At 40.3% G+C, this 23,169-nt stretch overlaps 1 protein-coding gene across 7 annotated transcripts in view; it reads right to left on the reverse strand.

The window, feature by feature from the left end:
- DLGAP4 (DLG associated protein 4) overlaps positions 1–23,169 on the reverse strand; it is an 86,835-nt gene that overhangs the window by 1,978 nt on the left and 61,688 nt on the right. For all 7 annotated transcript variants that reach the window (XM_047851719.1, XM_047851712.1, XM_047851717.1 and 4 more), the window contains 2 exons: positions 1,681–1,772; positions 622–777 (listed from right to left, as the gene is read on the reverse strand). In XM_047851719.1, coding sequence (XP_047707675.1) covers positions 622–777; positions 1,681–1,772 — 248 coding nt within the window. The remainder of the gene's footprint in view (positions 1–621; positions 778–1,680; positions 1,773–23,169) is intronic.

The raw sequence follows: 23,169 nt of genomic DNA on the forward strand, positions 1-23,169 counted from the left end.
AGCGATGATAGTGGGAATAGCACAAGGCATAGGAGCAGAAAGCAAGCTTAGAATCCTACAGTTCTGGCAGGAAGGGATGGAGAGATCACCTGTTCCCACCCTTGCACTGAACCATTGACAGCCTGAGTCACATGGCTGGAGATGGGCTTTAAGTTTAGAGCCTCTGACTCCCAGGCCACATTTCACATGCTTTTCTAGGGATCAGAACTCACAAGGGCCACAGTCCAATAACCACAGGGGTCACGGGGTGCCACAGTTTTACAGAAGGAAGCCTGTGCCTCCGGGAAGAGGCTGGCCCCAGGAGGACTGTTTTTCTGCCTCCAAAGTTCCAACAGCCACATCTATGCTAGCGCTCTGGGCTGTGGCACGTGTCTCTTAGGAGCCCCATTTCTTAACATGCAGGGTGGGATGGCATGCTTCAGGGGGCAGCTTCCACTACACAGAGCGAGCGGCATGCTGGACGAGAGCCAAGCATGGACCCCGCGCACTGATGGACGTGAGCCCCCAGCTCAAAGACGACACACGGAGAAGGGAGCCAAGCAGCACTGACCGATGTGGGCAGCGTTATTGCCGACCAGGAATTTGTCCCTGGACTTCCCCTCCGCACTGCTCCATGCTCACCTTCCTCTTCTCGGGGGTTTCCACCAGCTGCCAGCTGTTGGCCTTGAGGTGGTAGAGTTCATCAAACTTCATGCTGATGTCCTCGATGGACAGCTGTAGCAGGTCCCAGAACCCTGCCAGGTCCTGGGCTGTTGGACGCGGGTTGGCTTCAGGGTTCTGTGGGGGAGATGGGGATCAGTGGGGCAAACGAGGCAGAGGCCTGTCCTGCACCCCACCCCAACTACCCCACCCCTGCCAGCCCTGGTTAGGGTCTCTTGAGGTCTAGTCGTGCTCTGCTGTTCTCAGGGTCAGTATCTATATGAGGGAAGGAAGCCATTTCCTGCTCACTGCCAGATCTGATGGTGCAGATCTTTGAGAGAAAGAGTCCCATCATGAGAGCAGGCCCGGCACATACAGGGGACTGAGGCCTCCGTGTTCCCAATGTATGCCAGGCAGAAAACTGTTCTGCAAAAGAAGAAGTTCCTGGCCCTGGTCTTACAGTGAGGCAGGGAGAAGTCAGGATCACTGCCAGGTGGGTATGATTACAGAATCCGTGGGGTTCTCTGGGGACATATTCCTCATGGTGATTGCCCCAGCCAAGTAAGCCCCAAACCCTTGCAGGTCCGGAGACAAACACTCGCCACTGTCCTCCAGCCCTAGGAGCACACCACCCCTGGCCGTCTGGAGACACTTCCACAGGAAAAGCTACCCTCCTGAGAGATAAGACTGAAAGAAAAAGCAAACCACCAAGCCTCGTGGTGGTATGTCTTTAGTTCTTACCCATCTTCTTAGAGGATGTTTAATATAAATAAATCAATGCTAAGAGATTTTTAAGTTTCATGTGGCTCTTTTCACAGAGGGTTCACTTTTCTATTTCAAGAAGTAGTAGAAATTTGGAAGGACCATCCCTGGCCCTTCCCTTGTGCTGGGCACGGACACTTGTCCCCAGCACCTTCTCCATATTAGGGAGGAGGTCAGAGGCTTGGGGGTGGAGGAGGAGAGGGGGCTAATCCAGCTGGACAGCTGGCGGGCAGCCGGTGGCTGGCAGCCCTGCAGTGGAAGAGGAAGAACCACACTCACCAGGTTTTGCTCACAGAGGCCCCGGAACTGCTGGAATTTCTGGGACATCAGTAGCTGGGCACTGCCCACAGCACTGAGGACTTTCCCTAAAACTGAGGAAGAGAAGGTGGAGAAAGACTGAGCAGAGCACAGGGGTTGCTGGGGTAGAAGGCAGGATCAGGGTTGTTGCTCTGATTCCCCTCCCCACCACCTTAGGATATCAGTCATCATTTGGTGAATGCCATCTGGTCTTCATTTTATTCACACATGAAGCTCTCATGGCAAAAAAATGCAAGCAATACAGATAAAGCGAACCCCATCCCCTAGTTCCTAAGGATATTTTATGGCAATACATTTGAAAACTGAGTTTAAATGGAAAAAATTTCCAGGAAAACATGAATTATCACAGAATCAAGAAACAGAAAATCTTATTCAGTTTTTTAAAAACAGCTTTGGTGTAATAAGTTAAAAGTCTTCCCAGAAAAACGAACCAAGCTAAACTATGTAGTTTTACAGGTGTCATTTTACAAAACCTTCAAGGAACAGATAATCCTGGTGTTATATATTCAGACTGTTCCAGAGAGTAAATAAACACAGGAAATGACACCGCTAATTTCAGGAGCCCTAAGAACAGACAGGACATGCCAAAAATAGACTGCTTTTGTTCTGAACATAAAGGTAAAAGTCTTGAATAAAATATAAGCAAATAGAATCTTAACAGGAGAGTTAACCAGGAAGTGTTCAGCCCAGGAATATAAGATTGGTCTTTTAGTGTGACTTCTAGTTTTAAAGTTGTGGCACAGGGGAGCCTGGATGGCTCAGTTGGTTGAGCGTCTGACTCATGATTTCAGCTCAGGTTCGTGAGTTTGAGCCTCGCAACTGACAGTGCTCTCTACTGACAGTGCAGAGCCTGCTTGGGATTCTTTCCCCTCCCTCCCCTACTCACTCTGTCTCTGAAAATAAACTTTAAAAAAAAAAAAAAGTAAAAAAAATAAAGCTGTGGCCTAAAGAGAGCACTACTTCCCAACCCCCGCAGAATCACTGCAATGCAAAACAGAGTAAGGAGCAAATGGAAATCCAGCGTTCCTCTGACAGAACTCTGCAGCACTGGGTGTGAAGTAGGCCGCCTGCCCCACCTGTGATAGTAGCCCCAGGAGGAAGACTGTAAGGATTGCAAGTCTAGGTAAAGATGGCAGTTTTGAGAAGCCAGTAATCTCTTATTTGAAATTTAAAAAGGGGGTATGGACTGCGGCAAGAGCTTTCCCGAACCTGGTCCAGCACCAAGGGGTGTGGGGGGCTCTGCACTGTAAGCAGTCCGGTCACTGCCGGGGGAGAAGACAAGGCTGAAGATGGCACCCATCCCTGTGCCTTCAGAGCTCCTGCTGGTGTGGTCCCTCTCCCACGGTGATCTACTTACAGGAGCTCATTATGGAAGAATTTTGCCTCATTAGGAAAGCAGTAATTTAAAAGGAGCTGAACAGATATAGGAACAGCAAATGGCACAGGAACATTCACCAGAAAGTTCTTGCTAGAAAACGAAAAGCTTGACATTTATCCATGGATATGTAAACCGGTAGCTGAAGGCAGGGATGGAGGTGCTCTGAAAAGAGATATAAGACAATGGAAGGAGATAAAACCTGAGGTCTGGACTAGTGCAAGAGAAAAATCAGGCCATCACAGAAACAAGGACCACTTGGGAAGCAGCACAAAGAATAAACCCTGCTGCCAGCCAGTCAGGATTAGGAGAGGGAACAGGAGCCAAAGGCTCCTGGTGCGAAACACTCAAACTGCTTGATGACAAAACAAGATGTCTTTTTAAATGAATAGCTAAGCTGCTGGGAATAAACTGAGCCACTCCGACCTCCCACTCAAGGCAGGAGGTAGAGACGTTTGGTCTACAGTAGAGTAGGAATAAAAGGGAAAGATTCTCCGGAGAATTCCCAACCATAAGACTGCACTTGGGTACCTCATTTTCTAAGAAATAAAAGAAGCAACTAAATATGAAAAAGAAGAGACTATTTACAAAGTGACTAAGAGCCATGGAAAAGAATGAGGGCCACAGGGTACATCTGTTAGCTCTGCCAGAAGGGAGCAGACGGAATGGAAGAGAAGACACATTCAAAGAGATTGTAATTTAGGATTTTCCAGAAATGGCTACTGACACCTGACAGAGTCAGGAAGCCAAATGAATCCCAAGCAAATTCACATTTATAGTAAAATGGAAGACACGGTGGAGGAGGGGGGGTGGGAAGCAGCCAAAGGAATCTTTCTGCTAAAGAAATGAATTAAACAGCAAATTTCTTGACTATAACAATGGAAAATTATTGACTGAGTTTCTCTGGGTGCAGAAATTCTGTCATTCCAGAATGAGTGTGGATGGGAAAGAACAGTCTCTTCCACAGAGTGCTGGGAGAACTATCCACAAGCAAAAGAATGAAGTTGGACCCTTAAGAATGAATCTAAGAGCTAAACTATAAAACTCTTAGATAAAAACAGCATATCTTCATGACCTTGGATTGGGAAGTAGTTTAAGACACCAAAAGCACAGGCAACAAAAGATAAATTTGGCTTCACTAAAACTAAAAACTTTTATGCATCAAAGGATGCCATGAAGAAAGTGTGATGACAACCCAAAGAATGGGCAAATTACTTGCAAATTACATATCTAACAAAGGGCTAATATCCAGACAACATAAAGAACTCCTACAACTCAACAAAAAAGTAATCCAATTAAAAAGGAGCAAGGCCTTGAATAGACAGTGTATCTTTCTCCAAAGATACACAAATGGTCAGTAGCATCCTCAACATCATCAGTTATTAGGGAACTGCAAACCAAAACCGTAAGATACCACGATTATAAAACAAAAAACCAAAACCCCGAAAAAACAAATGTTGGCAAAGATGTGGGGAGACTGGAACCCTTGTGCATTGCTGGTGGGAATGTGAACCAGCGCAGCTGCTGTGGTCTGGCTGTTTCTCAGAAAGTTAAACATCGAATTACCATATAACTAAAAAATCCCACTCGTAGGTATGTACCCCAAAGAACTGAAAACAGCCTCAAACAGATACCTGTATGCCAGTATTCACACAGCATTATTCACAGTAGTCAGAGGTGGAAGGAACCCAAGTAGATGAATGGATACTATGGTATATTTGTACAATGGAATATTAGCCATAAAAAGGAATGAAGTTCTCATATATAAACCTCATGTTTAAAGACAAACAAAAAGGGGCATGTGGGTGGCCCAGTTATTTGAGCGTTCGACTCGGTTTCGGCTCAGGTCATGATCTCTGCACTGACTGGTGTGGAGCTTGCCTGGGATCCTCTCTCTCCCTCTCTGCACCTCCCCTGCTTGCTTCCCTCCCTCTCTCTCTCTCTCTCAAAACAAATAAAATAGGGACACCTGGCTGACTCAGTTGGTGGACCATGTGACCCTTGATGTTGAGGTTGTGAGTTCAAGTCCCACAATGAGCACTGAGTTTACTTAAAAAACAAAACATAAATGTCTAAGTAACCCACTGGTCAAAGAAATCGCAGTGGAAGTTGGAATATTACATATCCTAACTTGTTAGATATGGCTAACGTAGTACTTAAATGGAAATCCGTAGGCTTCAAAACAGATTTTTTAAAAGGACTGGGAAAAAAAATGAGTTAAATATCCAATTTAAGACATTAATGAAGCAATAATACAATGAACCCAAAGAGAGGAGAAATTTAATAAAATAATAAGCTAACATATAATAAAGGCTTAATAAAATGAGCAAACCCTGCCAGATTGATCAAAATAAAAAGGAGATAGGTACAAATAAGAAGATCAGGAATGGAAAAAGAACTATATAATATAACCTAATAGAAAAGATACATATTTTTTAAAAAGATTTTATTTTTAAGTAATCTCTAAACCCCAACATGAGGCTTGAACTCACAAGCCCAAGATCAAGAGTTGCACACTTTACCAACTGACCCAGCCAGGGGCCCCTGGAAAAAATATTTTTAAAAAGTTCTACAAAACAATGAAATAAAAGATAATTTTATTCTTAAACAAAGCATATGAATAGACAAATATCTAAAACTTATTTTATGAAGCTAAATAACCTTTGCACTAAAACAGGGCAAGCATAGAAAGGAAAATGACCAGCCAACTTTTCATGAACAAAGGCAAAATTATTAAGTCAGATATTAACAAATCAAGTCCAACAATGTACTAAAATGATAATATATCATTATTCAGCTTAGTTTATTCCGGTAATACAGACTGACCCAACATTAGAAAACTCTAATGACTTGTGATTCTGGCCATGAAAAACCAGTTAGTAGCAGACAAACTGAACCCTCCCACCAAGAACAAGTGAAAAAAACGACGTAAAATACAAAAAACAAAACCCAGAAAATCTCAAGGCTTTAAAAAATTACCAAAGCAACCATAATCCGAGAGGTTAAGATCGCCCCCAGTGAGAAGGGAAACAATATTCAGGCAACTCTGGTATCAAAATACTGCTTGCACCCTAAGGCATCTCGCAATTTATAAGCAGCACGAAGCTGAGAAGCTAAGAAGCCAAGAAGCCAAGCAGAAAGTGGAGGTTATGAGTCTGAGAAGCTGAGCAGAGCCTGAAGCAGTTTCATGAGGATAGGAAGATCAAAGTTGGAATTCAGAACTACCAAGGCAGACAAGACCTGAGGTCAAGGAAGGTGCATGAAGCTAGTACACAATGCTTCCAGCAATCTTAAGGTGTAAGAGAGACAAAAACTGGAGTTCAGGGTTTGCCAAGAAGGAGTGGCTTGAACATACCACAGGCTCTCTCTGGGATTCCCTGGAGAGTGCACACTAGAATGGGGATAAGTAGAAATAGACTGTCTCAAAACACCTAGCTCTGAAACAGTTCAACTGGGTTAAGTTGGTTTGGCCCTACTCTGCCTTCAAGAAGCAAAAGTAAATCCTTTCTGGAAGAACAAAAAATCATCCTGAGCCAAGTTGTTTTCATATACAGTTTCTGGCACTGAATAAAAATTACCACCCCATAGCAGAGAAAGGACCAAATGCATACCAAAAGAGAAAACAGAAAAAAGAAAAAGACCTCCAGGGGATGTACATACTGGAGTTATTGGACAAGGGCTTTTCAATAACTGTGTCTAAGGAAATATGTGACAAGATGAAGAACTTTGGCAGAGAACCAGAACCTATCACAAAGAATCAAATGGAAATTCTAGAATTAAGAAATACATTAACTGAAATTAGGACTGCAAATAGGTGGGTTTAATAGATTCATTACAGCTAAACTATAATCCAGCAGGAAGTATCCAGACTGAGGCCCTGAGGAGGAAAATGGAAAATACGGAAAAGAGAATGAAGAAACCTAAAACATGGCAGTCTAATGGATGTGTAACTGGCACTCACAGGACAGAAGAAATAAAACGAAACAGAAATTTGAGGAAATAATGGTCAAGACTTTTCCGAAACCAATGCAAGTTTTGAAAGCCGAAGAGTCAAGAAACCCTATAAATACCAAGCTGGACAGACCACAAAGAAAACCACACCTAGGTGTCACAGTAAAACTGATAAAACTCCCAACATAAGGAGAAAATCTTAAAGGCAGACAGGAGAAAACAAAGGATTCTTCAAAGGAGTAGCAGGAAGACTGATAGATGACTAATAGAAAGGCCGGGAACCACAATAAAATCAGAGACAAAAAGTACTGAAAGAAGATCAATACCAACCTACAATTCTTAGCAAAAATACTATTCAAAAAAAGGGGGACGATACATTTTAAGATAAATATTGCATTAAAATAAATACTGAGCAGAGTTCTCTGGGCTTTTGCTTTAGTTCTTTAGGAAGGAAAATGACCCTCCTAAGCAGAAGCAAAGAAATAAAGGAGTGAAAGGGTCTGCTAAATAAATATTCATCGTAATGTTGATTGTATAAAACAGAAACAAAGTCTTGCAGCAGTCAGACTATATATAGAACTATTATACTTCACAGCAATATTACATAAGTCAGGAAGGGAATAAAAGTGTTCTAAGGTCCTTGTATCATCTGTGAAGTGGTAAAAGTACTAATTAAGAGTAGTCTTTACAAAGTCAAGGATGCAGGTTGTAATCTTTAGAGAACTAAAAGAATAATAAACTAACATAAGAAAAGCGGAACTACTTAGTTAATCCAAAAAAAGTCAAGAAAGGAGAAAAATTCTATAAAATTTACCACATTACTAAATTAAGAAAGTTTATTTAGATATGATCATCTAAATATAGCAGAGGCACCTGGGTGGCTCAGCCGGTTAAGTGTCCGGCTCTTGATTTCTGCTAAAGTTGTGATCTCACAGTTCACAAGTTTGAACCCCATGTTGGGCTGTGTGCTGACAGCACAGAGCCTGCTTGGGATTCTCTCTCTGTCTCTGTCTCTCTCTCTCTCTCCCTCTTTCTCTGCCACTCCCCTACTTGTGCTTACTCTCTCTCAAAATAAAACTTTAGAAATAAAAGATACAGCAAAAAAATTCCATTAAATTCAACAAATTTCTTAAACCAGAAAAAGAGTATTTACAGCAAACCTATGGTAAACATCATACTCAATGGTACAATGTGAAAAAGCAATTCCTTTTTTTGTTTTCTTTGAGTAGGCTCCACGCCCAACATGGGGCTTGAACTCAACACCCTGAGAGATCAAGAGCTGCATGCTGTAATAGATGGAGCCAGTCAAGAGCCCCTGAAAAAGGAATTCCTTATTTAAAATAATAAAAACATAACAAGGTTTCTAGATAAAAGATCACTATAAAGGTCAAGAGCATTTCATTAACAATAAAAAATACAGCTTATGTCCCTGCAAAATGAAAATACTAATCTAACAAATCTTATGTAGGAAATACAAAATCTAACTGAAAACATTAAAGAAGACCTATATAAATGGAGACACATAATCATGTTCTTGGATAGCAAAGACTTCATAAAGATGTCAATTTTCCCCCAAATTGATCTACATATTTAATGTAATTGCAATCAAAATCTCAACCTGGAATTTGAAAAGCTGATTCTAAAATTTATATGGGAGAGCAGAGAGCCTAGATTAGCCAACACACTCTTGAAGAATGGGAGCTTTTCCTTCCAGTGATCAAGATTCCTTGTACAGTTACAACAATGAAGAAAGTATGATTTGGGCCTAGAAATAATAGAATAGAAAGCTCAGAAACAGATCAACACATATGGGAAACCTGAAGTTTGTCAGAGCTGTACTGCATATTAACAGGATAAGGACATTTTATTTATTTTATTTTTAAAAAGCGTTTCTTTATTTTGAGAGAGAGAGAGAGTGTGTGTGTGGGCAGTGAGGAGAGGCAGAGAGAGGGAGAGGGAGAGGGAGAGAGAGGGAGAGGAGAGAGAGAATCCAAAGCAGGCTTTGCTGTCAGCATGGAGTCCTCCCTACTCAGGGCTTTCAAACCATAAGATCATGTCCTGAGCCAAAATGAAGAGTTGGTTGCTTAACCAACTGAGCCACCCAGGTGCCCCTGGACAAACATTTTAATATATTATCCGAACAAAAAATTAACATAGAGTCTTATCTCACTCCAAGCAGACAAATCCATTCCAAGGGCTCAAGGACTTAAATGGGGACAGGAAAAACTGTTACAAGAAAACAGTAAAATATCTTTTTTGGGTTGCCTGGCTGGCTTAGTCAGTGGAGCATGTGACTCTTGATCTCGGGGTTGTGAGTACAAGCCCCACGTTTGGTGTAACGATTACTTAAAAAAATACACACACACACACATATACACACGTGTGTGTGTGTGTGTGTGTGTGTGTGTGTATTGGGGCAGCTGGGTGGCCAGTCAGTTAAGTGTTTGACTTTTGATTATTGGCTCAGGTCATGATCTCATGGTTGTGAGATTGAGCCCCAAGTCAGGCTCTGTGCTGAGCATACAGCCTGCTTCAGATTCTCTCTCTCCTCCTCTTTCTGCCCCTCCCCTCCCCTCAAATAAATTTAACAACTTCATTCATTCATTCATTCATTCATTCATTCATTCAAAGTGTTTATTTAAGCAATCTCTATACCCAACATGGGGCTTGAACTCCTGAGATCAAGAGTTGCATGCTCCACCGACTGAGCCAGCTGGGCACCCCAAGAAAACAGTAAAATGTTTTTTTGACTTTTGGGGAAGAATGGATTTCTTAAGATACCAAAAAGCACAAACCATAAAAGAAAAGAGTAACAAATTTACATTAAAATTAATATCTGTTTACTTAGAAGATACCATAAAGAAAGTGAAAAGACAGGTCACAAACTGGGAGAAGATATTTACCAAATATAAAACTGACAAAAGTTCCAGAATCCAGATACATAAAGATCACCTATGAGGCAGTAAGAAAAAGACAACTTAATAGGAAAACAGGGAAAAAAATGTGAGCAGGAATTTCATAGAGGAAGACACCATGAATGATTAATATGTGAAAAGATGCTCAATGCCATTAGTAACCAATGCAATGCAAATTATAACCACTATTTGATTGATATTTGTAGACTGAAAATAACCTCATATACTAAATGTAAGCAAAGATGTAGAGCACTGGGTACTTCAACACAGTGCTGAGGAAATAATAAATTGGTATAATCACTTTGGAATATAATTTAGCATTTCTTGTAAATCTGAACACATGTGTACGCTATGAACCAAGGGTACTTGGTATACTTGGCATACGGGTACATCCAGTATATATCCTAGAGAACTCTTGTTTATGTATACCAAGAGACATGATCAAAACTGTTCCTAATAATCCATAGCTTACTTCATACTTAATAGTATAAGACTGAATAATTTCACACTAAGATCAGGAATGAGACAAAAACAAGGGTGCCCCACTCTTGCCATTTGTATTCAACTTTATATTGAAGCCAGGGCCATTAGGCCATAAACAAAAATAAAAGAAACCAGATTGGAAAGAAATAAAACTATCCCTATTTTCAGATGAAATTATCCTGTATATAAGAAATCCTAAGGAATTCCCCCCAACATTTAGTAAGGTTGTAGCATACAAGATCAATATAAAAAAATCTATTGTATTTGTATACATTAATAAGATAAACAATCTGAAAAGTTAAGAAAACAATACAATAGTGTCAAAAGAATAAAAGGAATATGTTTAACAAGAGATATTTAAGATTTGTATACTGACACCTACAAAATATTATGGAAAGAAGTTTTAAAAACCTAAGTAAATGATAAGATATCCCATGTTCGTGGATGGGAGGACTTAATATTAAGATGGCAATACTCCCCAAATTGAATTGCAGATTTAACACAATTCCTATCAAAATAAAATCCTAGCTGCTTTTTTTTCAGAAATTGACAAGCTGACCCTAAAATTCATGGAAATGCAAGATCAAAGTGCATACGTTGAAAGAACTTCCATTGGTGAGAACCTGAGAGTGGGCCATAAACTTCTTTTATTTGTATTTTTATTTGAATAACAAAGTTGGAAGACTCACACTTCTCAATTTCAAAACTTATTTCACAGCTATAGTAATCATGACAGTGTGGTACTGGCATAAGTATACACATGTGCATCAGTGCAATGGGACAGAAGTGAGAATTTGGGTATAAATTCTTACCTTTATGGTCAGTTGATTTTTGACAAGGGTGGCAAGAACCATTCAATGAGGAAAGAACAGTCTAACAAATGGTACTAGGACAACTGAATATCCAGATGTCAAAGATTGAAAGTAAATCCATACACCTCACACTATACTCAAAACTTAACGCACATGGCACAAAAACAGACACATAGACCAATGGAATAGAATAGAAACCCCAGAACTAGACCCACAAACGTATGGCCAACTCATCTTTGACAAAGCAGGAAAGAACATCCAATGGAAAAAAGACAGCCTCTTTAACAAATGGTGCTGGGAGAACTGGACAGCAACATGCAGAAGGTTGAAACTAGATCACTTTCTCACACCATTCACAAAAATAAACTCAAAATGGATAAAGGACCTAAATGTGAGACAGGAAACCATCAAAACCTTAGAGGAGAAAGCAGGAAAAGACCTCTCTGACCTCAGCCGTAGCAATCTCTTACTCGACACATCCCCAAAGGCAAGGGAATTAAAAGCAAAAGTGAATTACTGGGACCTTATGAAGATAAAAAGCTTCTGCACAGCAAAGGAAACAACCAACAAAACTAAAAGGCAACCAACGGAATGGGAAAAGATATTCGCAAATGACATATCGGACAAAGGGCTAGTATCCAAAATCTATAAAGAGCTCACCAAACTCCACACCCGAAAAACAAATAACCCAGTGAAGAAATGGGCAGAAAACATGAATAGACACTTCTCTAAAGAAGACATCCGGATGGCCAACAGGCACATGAAAAGATGTTCAGCGTCGCTCCTTATCAGGGAAATACAAATCAAAACCACACTCAGGTATCACCTCACGCCAGTCAGAGTGGCCAAAATGAACAAATCAGGAGACTATAGATGCTGGAGAGGATGTGGAGAAACGGGAACCCTCTTGCACTGTTGGTGGGAATGCAAATTGGTGCAGCCGCTCTGGAAAGCAGTGTGGAGGTTCCTCAGAAAATTAAAAATAGACCTACCCTATGACCCAGCAATAGCACTGCTAGAAATTTATCCAAGGGATACAGGAGTACTGATGCATAGGGCCACTTGTACCCCAATGTTCATAGCAGCACTCTCAACAATAGCCAAATTATGGAAAGAGCCTAAATGTTCATCAACTGATGAATGGATAAAGAAATTGTGGTTTATATACACAATGGAATACTACGTGGCAATGAGAAAAAATGAAATATGGCCTTTTGTAGCAACGTGGATGGAACTGGAGAGTGTGATGCTAAGTGAAATAAGCCATACAGAGAAAGACAGATACCATATGGTTTCACTCTTATGTGGATCCTGAGAAACTTAACAGGAACCCATGGGGGAGGGGAAGGGAAAAAAAAAAGAGGTTAGAATGGGAGAGAGCCAAAGCATAAGAGACTGTTAAAAACTGAGAACAAACTGAGGGTTGATGGGGGGTGGGAGGGAGGAGAGGGTGGGTGATGGGTATTGAGGAGGGCACCTTTTGGGATGAGCACTGGGTGTTGTATGGAAACCAATTTGTCAATAAATTTCATAAAAAAAAAAACAACTTAACGCACAGACATAAATGTAATGGCTAAAACTATAAAACTCTTACAAGGAAATAGAAGTAAATCTTCATGACCCTGGATTGGGTAATGGTTTCTTTCTTTCTTTTTTTTTTTTTAAGTTTATTTATTTGAGGGGGCAGGGGGGAGAGAGAGAGAGAGAGGGAGAGAGAGAACACACAAGCTGGGGAGGGGTAGAGAGAGAGAGAGGAAGGGATAGAATCCCAAGCAAACTCTGCACCAACATGGGTCTTGAACTCACAAATCAAACTCACAAACCGTGAGATCATGACCTGAGCCAAAACCAAGAGTTGGATGTTTAACAGACTGAGCCACCCAGGTGCCCCTAGGCAATGGTTTCTTAGACCTAACACCAAAATCACAACCAACCAAAGAAAAAAAGTAACTGGACTTCACTAAAATTAAACTTTTGAGTTTCAAAGAATACCGAACAGCCAAAACGTACAGAAAACTGACAAATGGTAAGAAAAATATAGCCATAGAATGGAATTTTACTCCGCAATTAAAAGGAACAAAATACCGGGGTGCCTGGGGCACTCGGTCGAGCATCCAACTTTGGCTCGGGTCATGATCTCACAGTTTGTGGGTTTGAGCCTTGAGTTGGGCTTTGTGCAGACAACAAGGAGCCTGCTTCATATTCTGTCTCCCTCCCTCTTTGCCCCTCCCCTGCTCGTGCTCTCTTTTTCAAAAATAAACATTTTTAAAAAAGGAACAAAATACTAATTCATATTACAACATGGATAAACCTCAAAAATATGCAAAATGAAAGAAGCCAGACACCAAAGACCACATATAATTTGTGTGATTCCATTTATATGAAATGTCTAGAATAGGCATAGAGAAGAAAGCAGATTAGTGTTTGTCTAGGTCTGGGGTGGGGAGGGGCGGGGGGAAGGAATGATGGCTAAATGGGTACAAGGTTTCTTTTTGGCGTGATGAAATGCTCTAAAATTAGGTATCAGTGATGGTTGTACACATCTGTGAATATACTAAAAACTACTGAATTGTATAATTTTTTAATGTTTATTTTTGAGAGAGAGACAGTACGAGTGGGGGAGGGGCAGAGAGAGAGAGAGAGAGAGAGAGATCCAGAATGTTGTCAGCACAGAGTCTGATGCGGGGTCCGAACTCATGGAACCCAAGATTATGGCCTGAGCCGAAGATAGGAGAGAGAGAATCCCAAGCAGGCTCCATGCTGTCAGTGTAGAGCCCCATGCAGGGGCTTGATCTCATGAACCCTGAGATCATGACCTGAGCCAAAATGGAGTCGGCAGCTTAACTGACTGAGCCACCCAGGCACCCCTACTATCTCAGACATTCTTGAACTCGAGCGATATAAATAGTCTTGTTCAAACCATTTTGTTTTTCTTTTTAAATGTTCTGTAAGCAAACCTAATACCAATTAATACAGCCTAAATGCTAGGAAAGAGAAGCAGGAGAGGGGTGTGTTAATCCAAAAGAAGGCAAGAGAAGAGAGAAATAAAAAGAAACCTCAAAAAAGTAGAACAAATCCACAATATAACATGATAGGAATAACCCAATCATATAGAAATCCCATTGTAAATGGACTACATTTTCTACTTCTGAAATTAACAAACAACAAAACTCAAAATCCAGACATATGCTGATTATAGGAGACATGATTATGATTGTAAGATCAGTGAAAGAAAGGTTGAAGTAAAAGCATGGAAAGAGGTGTTACACCAGACAGGCCCTAACCAAAGGAAAGCTGTATAGCAATACAATACAGAAGACCTTAAGGCAAAACGCGCTATACACCTAGAAAGAGAGTGGATCACTAACCCTTCATCAGGAATATCACAATTCTAAGCTCAGTTTCCCCTGTGACAGCTCCCCTTAAACCCTCCCTAGAACTAGCTATTCTCCACTTGGGCACTGATTCAGTTCTTTCTCACCTCCCTAAGAATATCACCCCAACGGTTGTCCCCTTTCTCTCCTGCATAATGTATTTCCTCTTTCCTGCAAGGTCATTCTCAACAACATATAAACAGGCTTACATCACTCCATTTAAAAACAAAGGAAAAACCACCCCCCCAACCCTCTCTTGACCCTATATCCCTCTGTTTCTGTTTCTTGTACAGAAAAAGTCATCAATACTTTATTTGTCTCTACTTGCTGTCTCCAGTTACTACTGTTTCCTCTTAATCCCTCTCTAGTCAGGCTGCCCCTCACCCCCCCCCCCCCCCACCCCCTTCCACCAGAACAGGTCCCTTCTTCAAGGCCTCCAGCAACCTTACGTTTCTAGGGGCACCTGGGTGGCTCAGTCGGTTAAGCATCCAACTTCACCGTGGGTCATGATCTCATGGTTTGTGGGTTTGAGCCCTGCATAGGGCTTTGTGTTGACAGCTCAGAGCCTGGAGCCTCCTTTGGATTCTGTGTCTCCCCCTCTCTTTGCCTCTCCCCCATTCATGCTGTCTCTGTCTCTCACAAATAAACTTAAAAAAAAATTTAAAAACCTTACATATCTAGATCTGATCTGCTATGCTCATCAGCATGTGACACAACAGAGTCTCTCTTCTTGAAAACCACTCAGTTGGGTTCCAGTCGCCTTCTCTCCCAACTTACTGGTCACTCCCTTCCCACCATTCAGAGTGTTCGTGTCTCTACCCCTTTTCTGATCTGAGCCTATATGCTGCAGACTCCCAGTGTAATCTTCAGGACCGGCCTTTCCAGCTCCTGCATCCTGCTGCCTGCTTGACATCTCACTCTGATAGCTGGTAATGTGCGTCGCATTCAACATGCTCGAGATGGAACTCCTGACTCCAGATATTTGCACCGGTCTTCCCTAGCCCAACTCCATCCTTTTCGTCACCCAGATCCTGAACCGGTTTTGACTTGTTTCACTCCTATTCCATACCCAATCTGTCAGGAAATCCTGCTCTACCTTCCAATTGTATCCAGAATCTGCCCCCTTCCTCAGAAGCACTCTATGGCAACCATCATCTCATCTTACCTAAGTTATGGTTACATCCTTCGAATTCTCCCACCCTTTTTTTTTTTTTTAATGTTTATTTTTGAGAGACCAAGCATGAGCAGGAGAGGGGCAGAAAGAGACGGAGACACAGGATCCGAAGCAGGTTCCAGGCTCTGAGCTGTCCGCACAGAGCCTGACGCAGGGCTTGAACTCATGAGCCGTTATCTATTTGGTTATTTTCTGTCTCTCTCCATGAGAATGTAAGCTCCACGAGGGCAGGGGCTTTGTTTTGTTCACTTCTTTCTCCCCAGAAGCTAGAAGAGTGCCTTGTATATGGTAGGTACCCCGTAAATATTCACTGAATGGATGTCAGGACCAGGGGAGGGGCGTGCTGCTGTCTTCCTACTATTCCAGTGTCCTGATGCCTGCAGTTACACAAGAGATGCTGGAGGCACGGTAAAATTAGACATGAAATTGTCATTATAGTGAATGTTATTTATGATGCAAATCTAAAGAGAACAGAGTTATACAAGGTTGCTGCACATGAGATCAATGTACAGATCTCCAAATAAGTAATCAGAATATGCAAAATAGAATTCATTTTACTATCAAAACGCAAACTAGATAGTATCAAGAAAGAAACCTGAGAAAAATATGTAAAACCTTCATGAAGAAATTCACCAAACTTGAATAGAAGGATATAAAAGGGAGATCTGAATAAACAGAATTAAGCTTTATTCATAGCTAAGAAGACTCAGTATTTTACAGGCATCAAGTTTTCCCAAATTCATCTATAAATTCTATTTCTAGTCAATGCCCCAGCAAAATTTTTCCAAGGAATTCAATAAACTCATTCCAAAATTAGTACTGAAAGAATGAAGAGGTATGTAAATTTTTTATTTCTGAACAAACACAATAAGGAAGAGGGATTCATTCTACCAGATACTGAGGAATGTTCAAAAGCTATGGCAATTAACAGTTGTATTAACGCAAAAATAGACAAAATAGCAGAACAGAATACAGCCCAGAAACATACCCCTGTTGAGGTAAAATTTCACAGAGGTTGTGACTGAAAAGTATCACTAATCAGTGAAAAAAGTAATGATTTCGATAATCATGGTGTTATGACAACTGGCTTTCCATATGAAAAAAAATGAAATTATAGAATACACAGATATAAGCTGCAGACGGATTAAACACCTAAATATGAAAAACACAAAATTTGAAACCATGAAAAAATCTCTATGCCATTGGAACACAGAAGGTATTTTTTTTTTTATGTTTATTTGATTTTTGAGAAAGAGTGCGAGCAGGAGAGGGGCAGAGAGAGAGTGGGACAGAGGATCTGAAGCAGGCTCCATGCTGACAACAGCAAGCCAGATGTGGGACTTGAACTCACGAACCAGGAAATCATGACCTGAGCTGAAGTCGGACACTTCAACGGACTGAGCCACCGAGGCGCCCTGGAACACAGAAAGTGTTCTTAAGAATCAAAGGTGCAGGGGTGCCTAGGTGGCTCAGTCGGTTAAGCATCCAACTCTTGATTTCAGCTCATGTCATAATCTCATGGTTTGTGAGATCGAGCCCCGCATTACGCTCCCTGCTGAGAGTGCAGAGCCTGCTTAGGATTCTCTCTTTCTCTCTCTCTCTGCCCCTCCCTTGCATGCGTGGGCTCTCTCTCTTTCCTTAAAAGTAAATAAACTTAAAAATCTGTATTACTAAAACAAACAAAAAAAACTTATGAAAGATCTCAAATCAACAATCTAACTTTACAACTTAAGGAGCTAGAAAAGAATTAAATCCAAAGCCAACAGAAAGAAGGAAACAAAGATTAGAGGGGAGAGAGAATAGAAAAACAATAGAGAAAAATTAAGGAACAAAAAGATCAACAAAACTGACCAAAGTTTAGCTAGAGGGACTAAGAGAAAAAGACTCAAATACTAAAATCAGAAATGGAAGTACAGGCATTACTACCAAATCTATGGAAATAAAAAGATTGTAAGAGTTCTAGAACAGTCACACACCAACACACTTGATAACCTACATGAAATGGACAAATTCCTACAAACGTAAAACCTGCCAAGACTAAATCCTAAAAAATTGAAAATCTGAGTCGATCTTTATCTAGTAAGGAGACTGAATCAGTACTCAATCAGTATTCAAAATCTCCCAACAAAGAAAAGGAGGAAACACTTCCTAACTCACTCTGTGAAGCCTCATTATGCTGAATCCAAAGCCAGACTGACATTACAAGAAAACTATAGACCAATATCCCTTATGAACATCAACACAAAAAAACCTCAACAAAATACCAGCAAATACAATTCAGTGGCATGTTAAAAGGATTATATATCATGAACAAGTGGGGTTTATTCCTAGAATGCAAGGATGATTCAACATGAAAACTGATCAATGTGCTACTATGCTGCATCAACAGAATGAAGAAAAACAACTATGTGATCATCTCAATTGATGCAGAAAAAGCACTTGACAGAATTCAACACCTTTCCATAAGAAAAACTCAAGAAACTAGGAATAGAAGGAAACTACCTTAACTAATAAAAGCCATCTATGAAAAACCCACAGTGAACATCATACTCAATGATGAAAGACTGGAAGTGTTTCCTCTAAGATCAGAGATGAGGCAAGGATGCTCACTTCTATTCAACAGTACTGGAGGGGCACCTGCATCGCTCAGTCAGTTAAGCGTCTGACTCCTGATTTCAGTTCAGGTCTTGATCCCAGGGTCATGGAATTGAGCTCCGAGTCAGGCTCCACACTGAGCATGGAGCCTGTTTAAGATTCTCTCTCCCTCTCCCCCCACCGCCCCGCCACTCTGCCCCACTTCCTGCTTGCCCTTTCATTCTCTCTCTAAAATTGAAAACCAACAAAAAACAGTATTCGAAGTTCTAGCCAGAGAAGTTAGGCAAGAAAATGAAAAGACCTCTACATTGGAAAGGAAGAAGTAAAATTATCTCTGCTTACAGAATGATATTCTATGTAAAAAACCCTAAAGATTACACACATACACAACTAGAAGTAATAAATCAGCAAAATAGCAGGATACAAAGCGAAAAAAAATCAGTTGCATTTCTATATGCTAACAACGAATAAGATGAAAGAAAAATTACAAAAACAATTCCATTTACAATAGCATCAAAAAGAATAAAATAAATAAGTAACCAACGAGATGAAAGACTTGTACAATGGAAACTACAAAACACTGCTAAAAGAAATCAAAGAAGACATAATAAACAAAAACACATCCCCTATTGGTGGACTGAAGACAATGTTGTTAAAATGTCAATACTATCCAAAACCATTTACAGATTCAATACAGTCCCTTTCAAAAATCCCAATTATGTTTTTTTGTTTGTTTTTTAGATGGAACAGAAAAACCCATCCTAAAATTCATATGGAATTCAGGGGACCCAAATATGCAAAACAATCTTGAAAAAGAACAAAATGGAAGGACTCCTACTTCTTGATTTCAAAACCTGCTACAAAGCCACAGAGATTAAAACAGTGGTATTGGCATAAACACAGACCTATAGTCAATGGAATAAAATAGACAGCTTTGATATAAACGCTTGCATATAAGATCAAAAGATTTTTGACGAGAGTACCAAGACAAATGGGAAAGGACAGTCCTTTCAACAGATGGTGCTGGGAAACTGGATATCCACATGGAAAGGTATCTAATACCATATGCAAAAATTAACTCAAAATGGATCAAGGAACTAAATGTAAGACCTTTTTTCAACAGAAAAATTCTTAAAAGAAAAAACAGCACAAAAGCTTCAGGAAATTGGATTTGCAGTGATTTCTTGGCTCTGACATGAAAGGCACATGTAACAAAAGAAAAAACAAACTGGACTTCATAAAAACTTTAAATTTTGTGCATTAAAAGTCATTATCCATAGAGTAAAAAGAGAATCCACAGAAGGGAATAAAATACTTGCAAATGATATATCTGGGTAAAGAATTAATACTTAGAATATATAGGGGCCCCTGGGTGGCTCAGTCAGTTAAGCATCTGACTCTCAGTTTTGGCTCAGGTTATGATATCAGGTTTGTGAGTTCAAGCCCTGCGTCGGGATCTGTGCTGACAGCTCAGAGCCTGGAGCCTGCTTCGGATTCTGTGTCTCCTCCTCTCTCTGCCCCTCCCATGCTCATTCTCTGTTTCTCTCTGTCTCTCAATAATAAATAAACATTTAAAAAAATGTAAAAAAAAAAAATGGGCAAAGGACTTCAATGGACATTTCTCCAAAGAAGATAGGTGAATGGCCAATAAGCACATAAAGAAATGCTCAAAATCACTAATCATTAGGGAAATGCAAGTCAAAACTATAATAAGATACCACCTCACACCCATTAGGATGGCTATGATAAAAAAAAAAACAACAGGAAATAGCAAGTGTTGGCAAGGATGTGGAGAAATTTGAACACTTGAGCACTGCTGGTGGGAATGTAAAATGATACAGTGACTATGAAAAATTAAAAATAGAATTACCATATGATCCAGCAACTCTACTTTTGGGTATATATTCAAAAGAACTGAAAGGCTAGGACTTGAGGTATTTGGACACCCATGTTCACAGCGGAATTCATTACTCACAGTAACTGAAACATGGAAGCAATCCAAATATCTACTGATGGATGAATGCATAAGCGAAATGTGGCATATGCATAATGGAGTATTGTTCGGTCATAAAAAGGAATGATGTTCTGAGATATGCTATAACATGGATGAACTCTGGGGACATTAATGCTAAGTGAAACAAACCAATCAAAAAAGATAAATACTGTGTGATTCCACTTTTATGAGGTGCTTAGAGTATTCGGAACATAAAGACAGAAAGTATAATAATGGGTGCCCGAGACTTGAGGGGGAAGGGAGAATAAGGAGTTATTATCCTTCAATGGGTAAAAACTGAAACGTTTTGCAAGATAAAAAGCATTACAGGGATGGATGGTGGTGATGGCTGTACAACACTATGAATGTATTTAATAACACTGAAGTGTGCATTTATTTTTAAAAAATTATTTATTTTGGGGGGAGGGAGGGAGAGAGGGAGAGGGAGAGGGAGAGGGAGAGAGAGAGAGAGAGAGAGAGAGAGAGAGAGAACGAGAACCCTAAGCAGGCTCACACTATCAGTACAGAGCCCATTGTGGGGCTCGAACTCATGAACCGTGAGATTATGACCTGAGCAGAAACCAAGAGTTTGACATTTAGCCGACTGAGCCACCCAGATGCTGCTATTTATTATTATTATTATTATTTTTTACGATTTTATTTTTAAATAAGCTGCATCCCCAATGTAGGGTTTGAACTCACAACCCTGAGATCACAAGTCAGCACTGCTCCACCAAGTGAGCCAGCCAGGTGCTCTTGAACTGTACATTTAAAAATGGTTAATGAGGGGTGCCTGGGTGGCTCAGTCAGTTAAGCGTCTTCAGCTCAGATCATGATCTCACAGTTCATGAGTTCGAGCTCCGCATTGGGCATTTGTGGACTGTCTGGAGCCTGGAGCCTGCTTCAGATTCTGTGTCTCCTTCCTTCTCTTCCCCTCCCCTGCTTGTGCATTGTCTCTCTCTCAAAAATAAACAAACATTTAAAAACATAAAAAAATAAATAAAATAAAAATGGCTAATGAATCAATAAATTCTATTCCTGAAACTAATATTACACTACATGTTAACTAACTAGAATTTAAATAAAAACTTGAAACATTGAAAAAAATAATAAAAGAATATAAATGATTAAGGTGGTAAATGTTATATGTATGAAAGAAAATATTGCCTCTTAGAGAAACCAGATTTGTCTCTGAAGAAGGACTGCAGAGAAAGAGTACTAACATTTCAAGGTCTTCCCCTAAGGAAAGAGCCAGCTGGTCACCCAGTCACCCTCTACAGCACAATGTCCTTAAACTCAGATGGACAATGAGACCACTTTATTGTAAGCAGTACCTGTCACTTTGTCACCAATAGAAATCACAGATAATTTCATATCACATTATAGCTGTCACAGTTATCTTGAAATAATGTTTCCTGTCATCATTACTTTGAAACTCTAATAATTAGACTCACTGCTACATTGTTATTTAATGCCTTAAGAAAGAAGTACACATTTTGATGACTATATTAATATAATTGGCTTCCTTTATTATTTGATGTAATTTTTACTGTATGTTATTTAAAACCAATTTTCTTAGGTGTCCATAGAAGCCTACCTTTCAACAAGCCCTGCCCAGGCAGAGCTGCCAGTTAGTTTCTCAGCGCTTCCGTCTTCTTATCCTAATTTTAATTTTTATTAAATTAATATATATTCATACCTTTAAAAATAAGTAGGGATGCCTGGGTGGCTCAGTCAGTTAGGGGTCTGACTTTGGCTTAGGTCATGATCTCGTGGTCTGTGAGTTCAAGCCCCACATCAGGCTCTTTGCTGACAGCTCAGAGCCTGGAGCCTGCTTCAGATTCTGTGTCCCCTGTGCCCACCCCACTAGCACTCTGTCATTCCTCTCTCAAAAATAAACATTTGGCACAAAAACAGACACTCAGATCAATGGAACAGAATAGAAAACCCAGAAATGGACCCACAAACATATGGCCAACTAATCTTTGACAAAGCGGGAAAGAGTATCCAATGGAATAAAGACAGTCTCTTCAGCAAGTGGTGCTGGGAAAACTGGACAGCGACATGTAGAAAAATGAGCCTGGACCACTTTCTTACACCATACACAAAAATAAACTCAAAAGGGATGAAAGACCTCAATGTAAGACAGGAAGCCATCAAAATCCTTGAGGAGAAAGCAGGCAAAAACCTCTTTGATCTTGGCCACAGCAACTTCTTACTCAACACGTCTCCAGAGGCAAGGGAAACAAAAGCAAAAATGAACTATTGGGACCTCATCAAAATAAAAAGCTTCTGCATAGCAAAGGAAACAATCAGCAAAACTAAAAGGCAACCGATGGAATGGGAAAAGATACTTGCAAACAACATATCAGATAAAGGGTTAGTATCCAAAAATCTATAAAGAACTTATCAAACTCAACACCCAAAAAACAAATAATCCAGTGAAGAAATGGGCAAAAGGCATGAAGAGACACTTCTCCAAAGATGACATCCAGATGGCGAACGGACACATGAAAAAATGCTCAATATCACTCATCATCCAGGAAATACAAATCAAAACCACAATGAGATACCACCTTACACCTGTCAGAATGGCTAACATTAACAACTCAGGCAACAATAGATGTTGCCGAGGATGTGGAGAGAGAGGATCTCTTTTGCACTGCTGGTACAGCCACCATGGAAAAGTCTGGAGGTTCCTCAAAAAATTAAAAACAGAACTACCCTATGACCCAGCAATTGCACTACTAGGTATTTATCCAAGTGATACAGGTATGC

The sequence above is a fragment of the Prionailurus viverrinus genome, chromosome A3 (genome assembly GCF_022837055.1).
Source record: "Prionailurus viverrinus isolate Anna chromosome A3, UM_Priviv_1.0, whole genome shotgun sequence".
NCBI classification, from domain to species: Eukaryota; Metazoa; Chordata; class Mammalia; order Carnivora; family Felidae; genus Prionailurus; species Prionailurus viverrinus.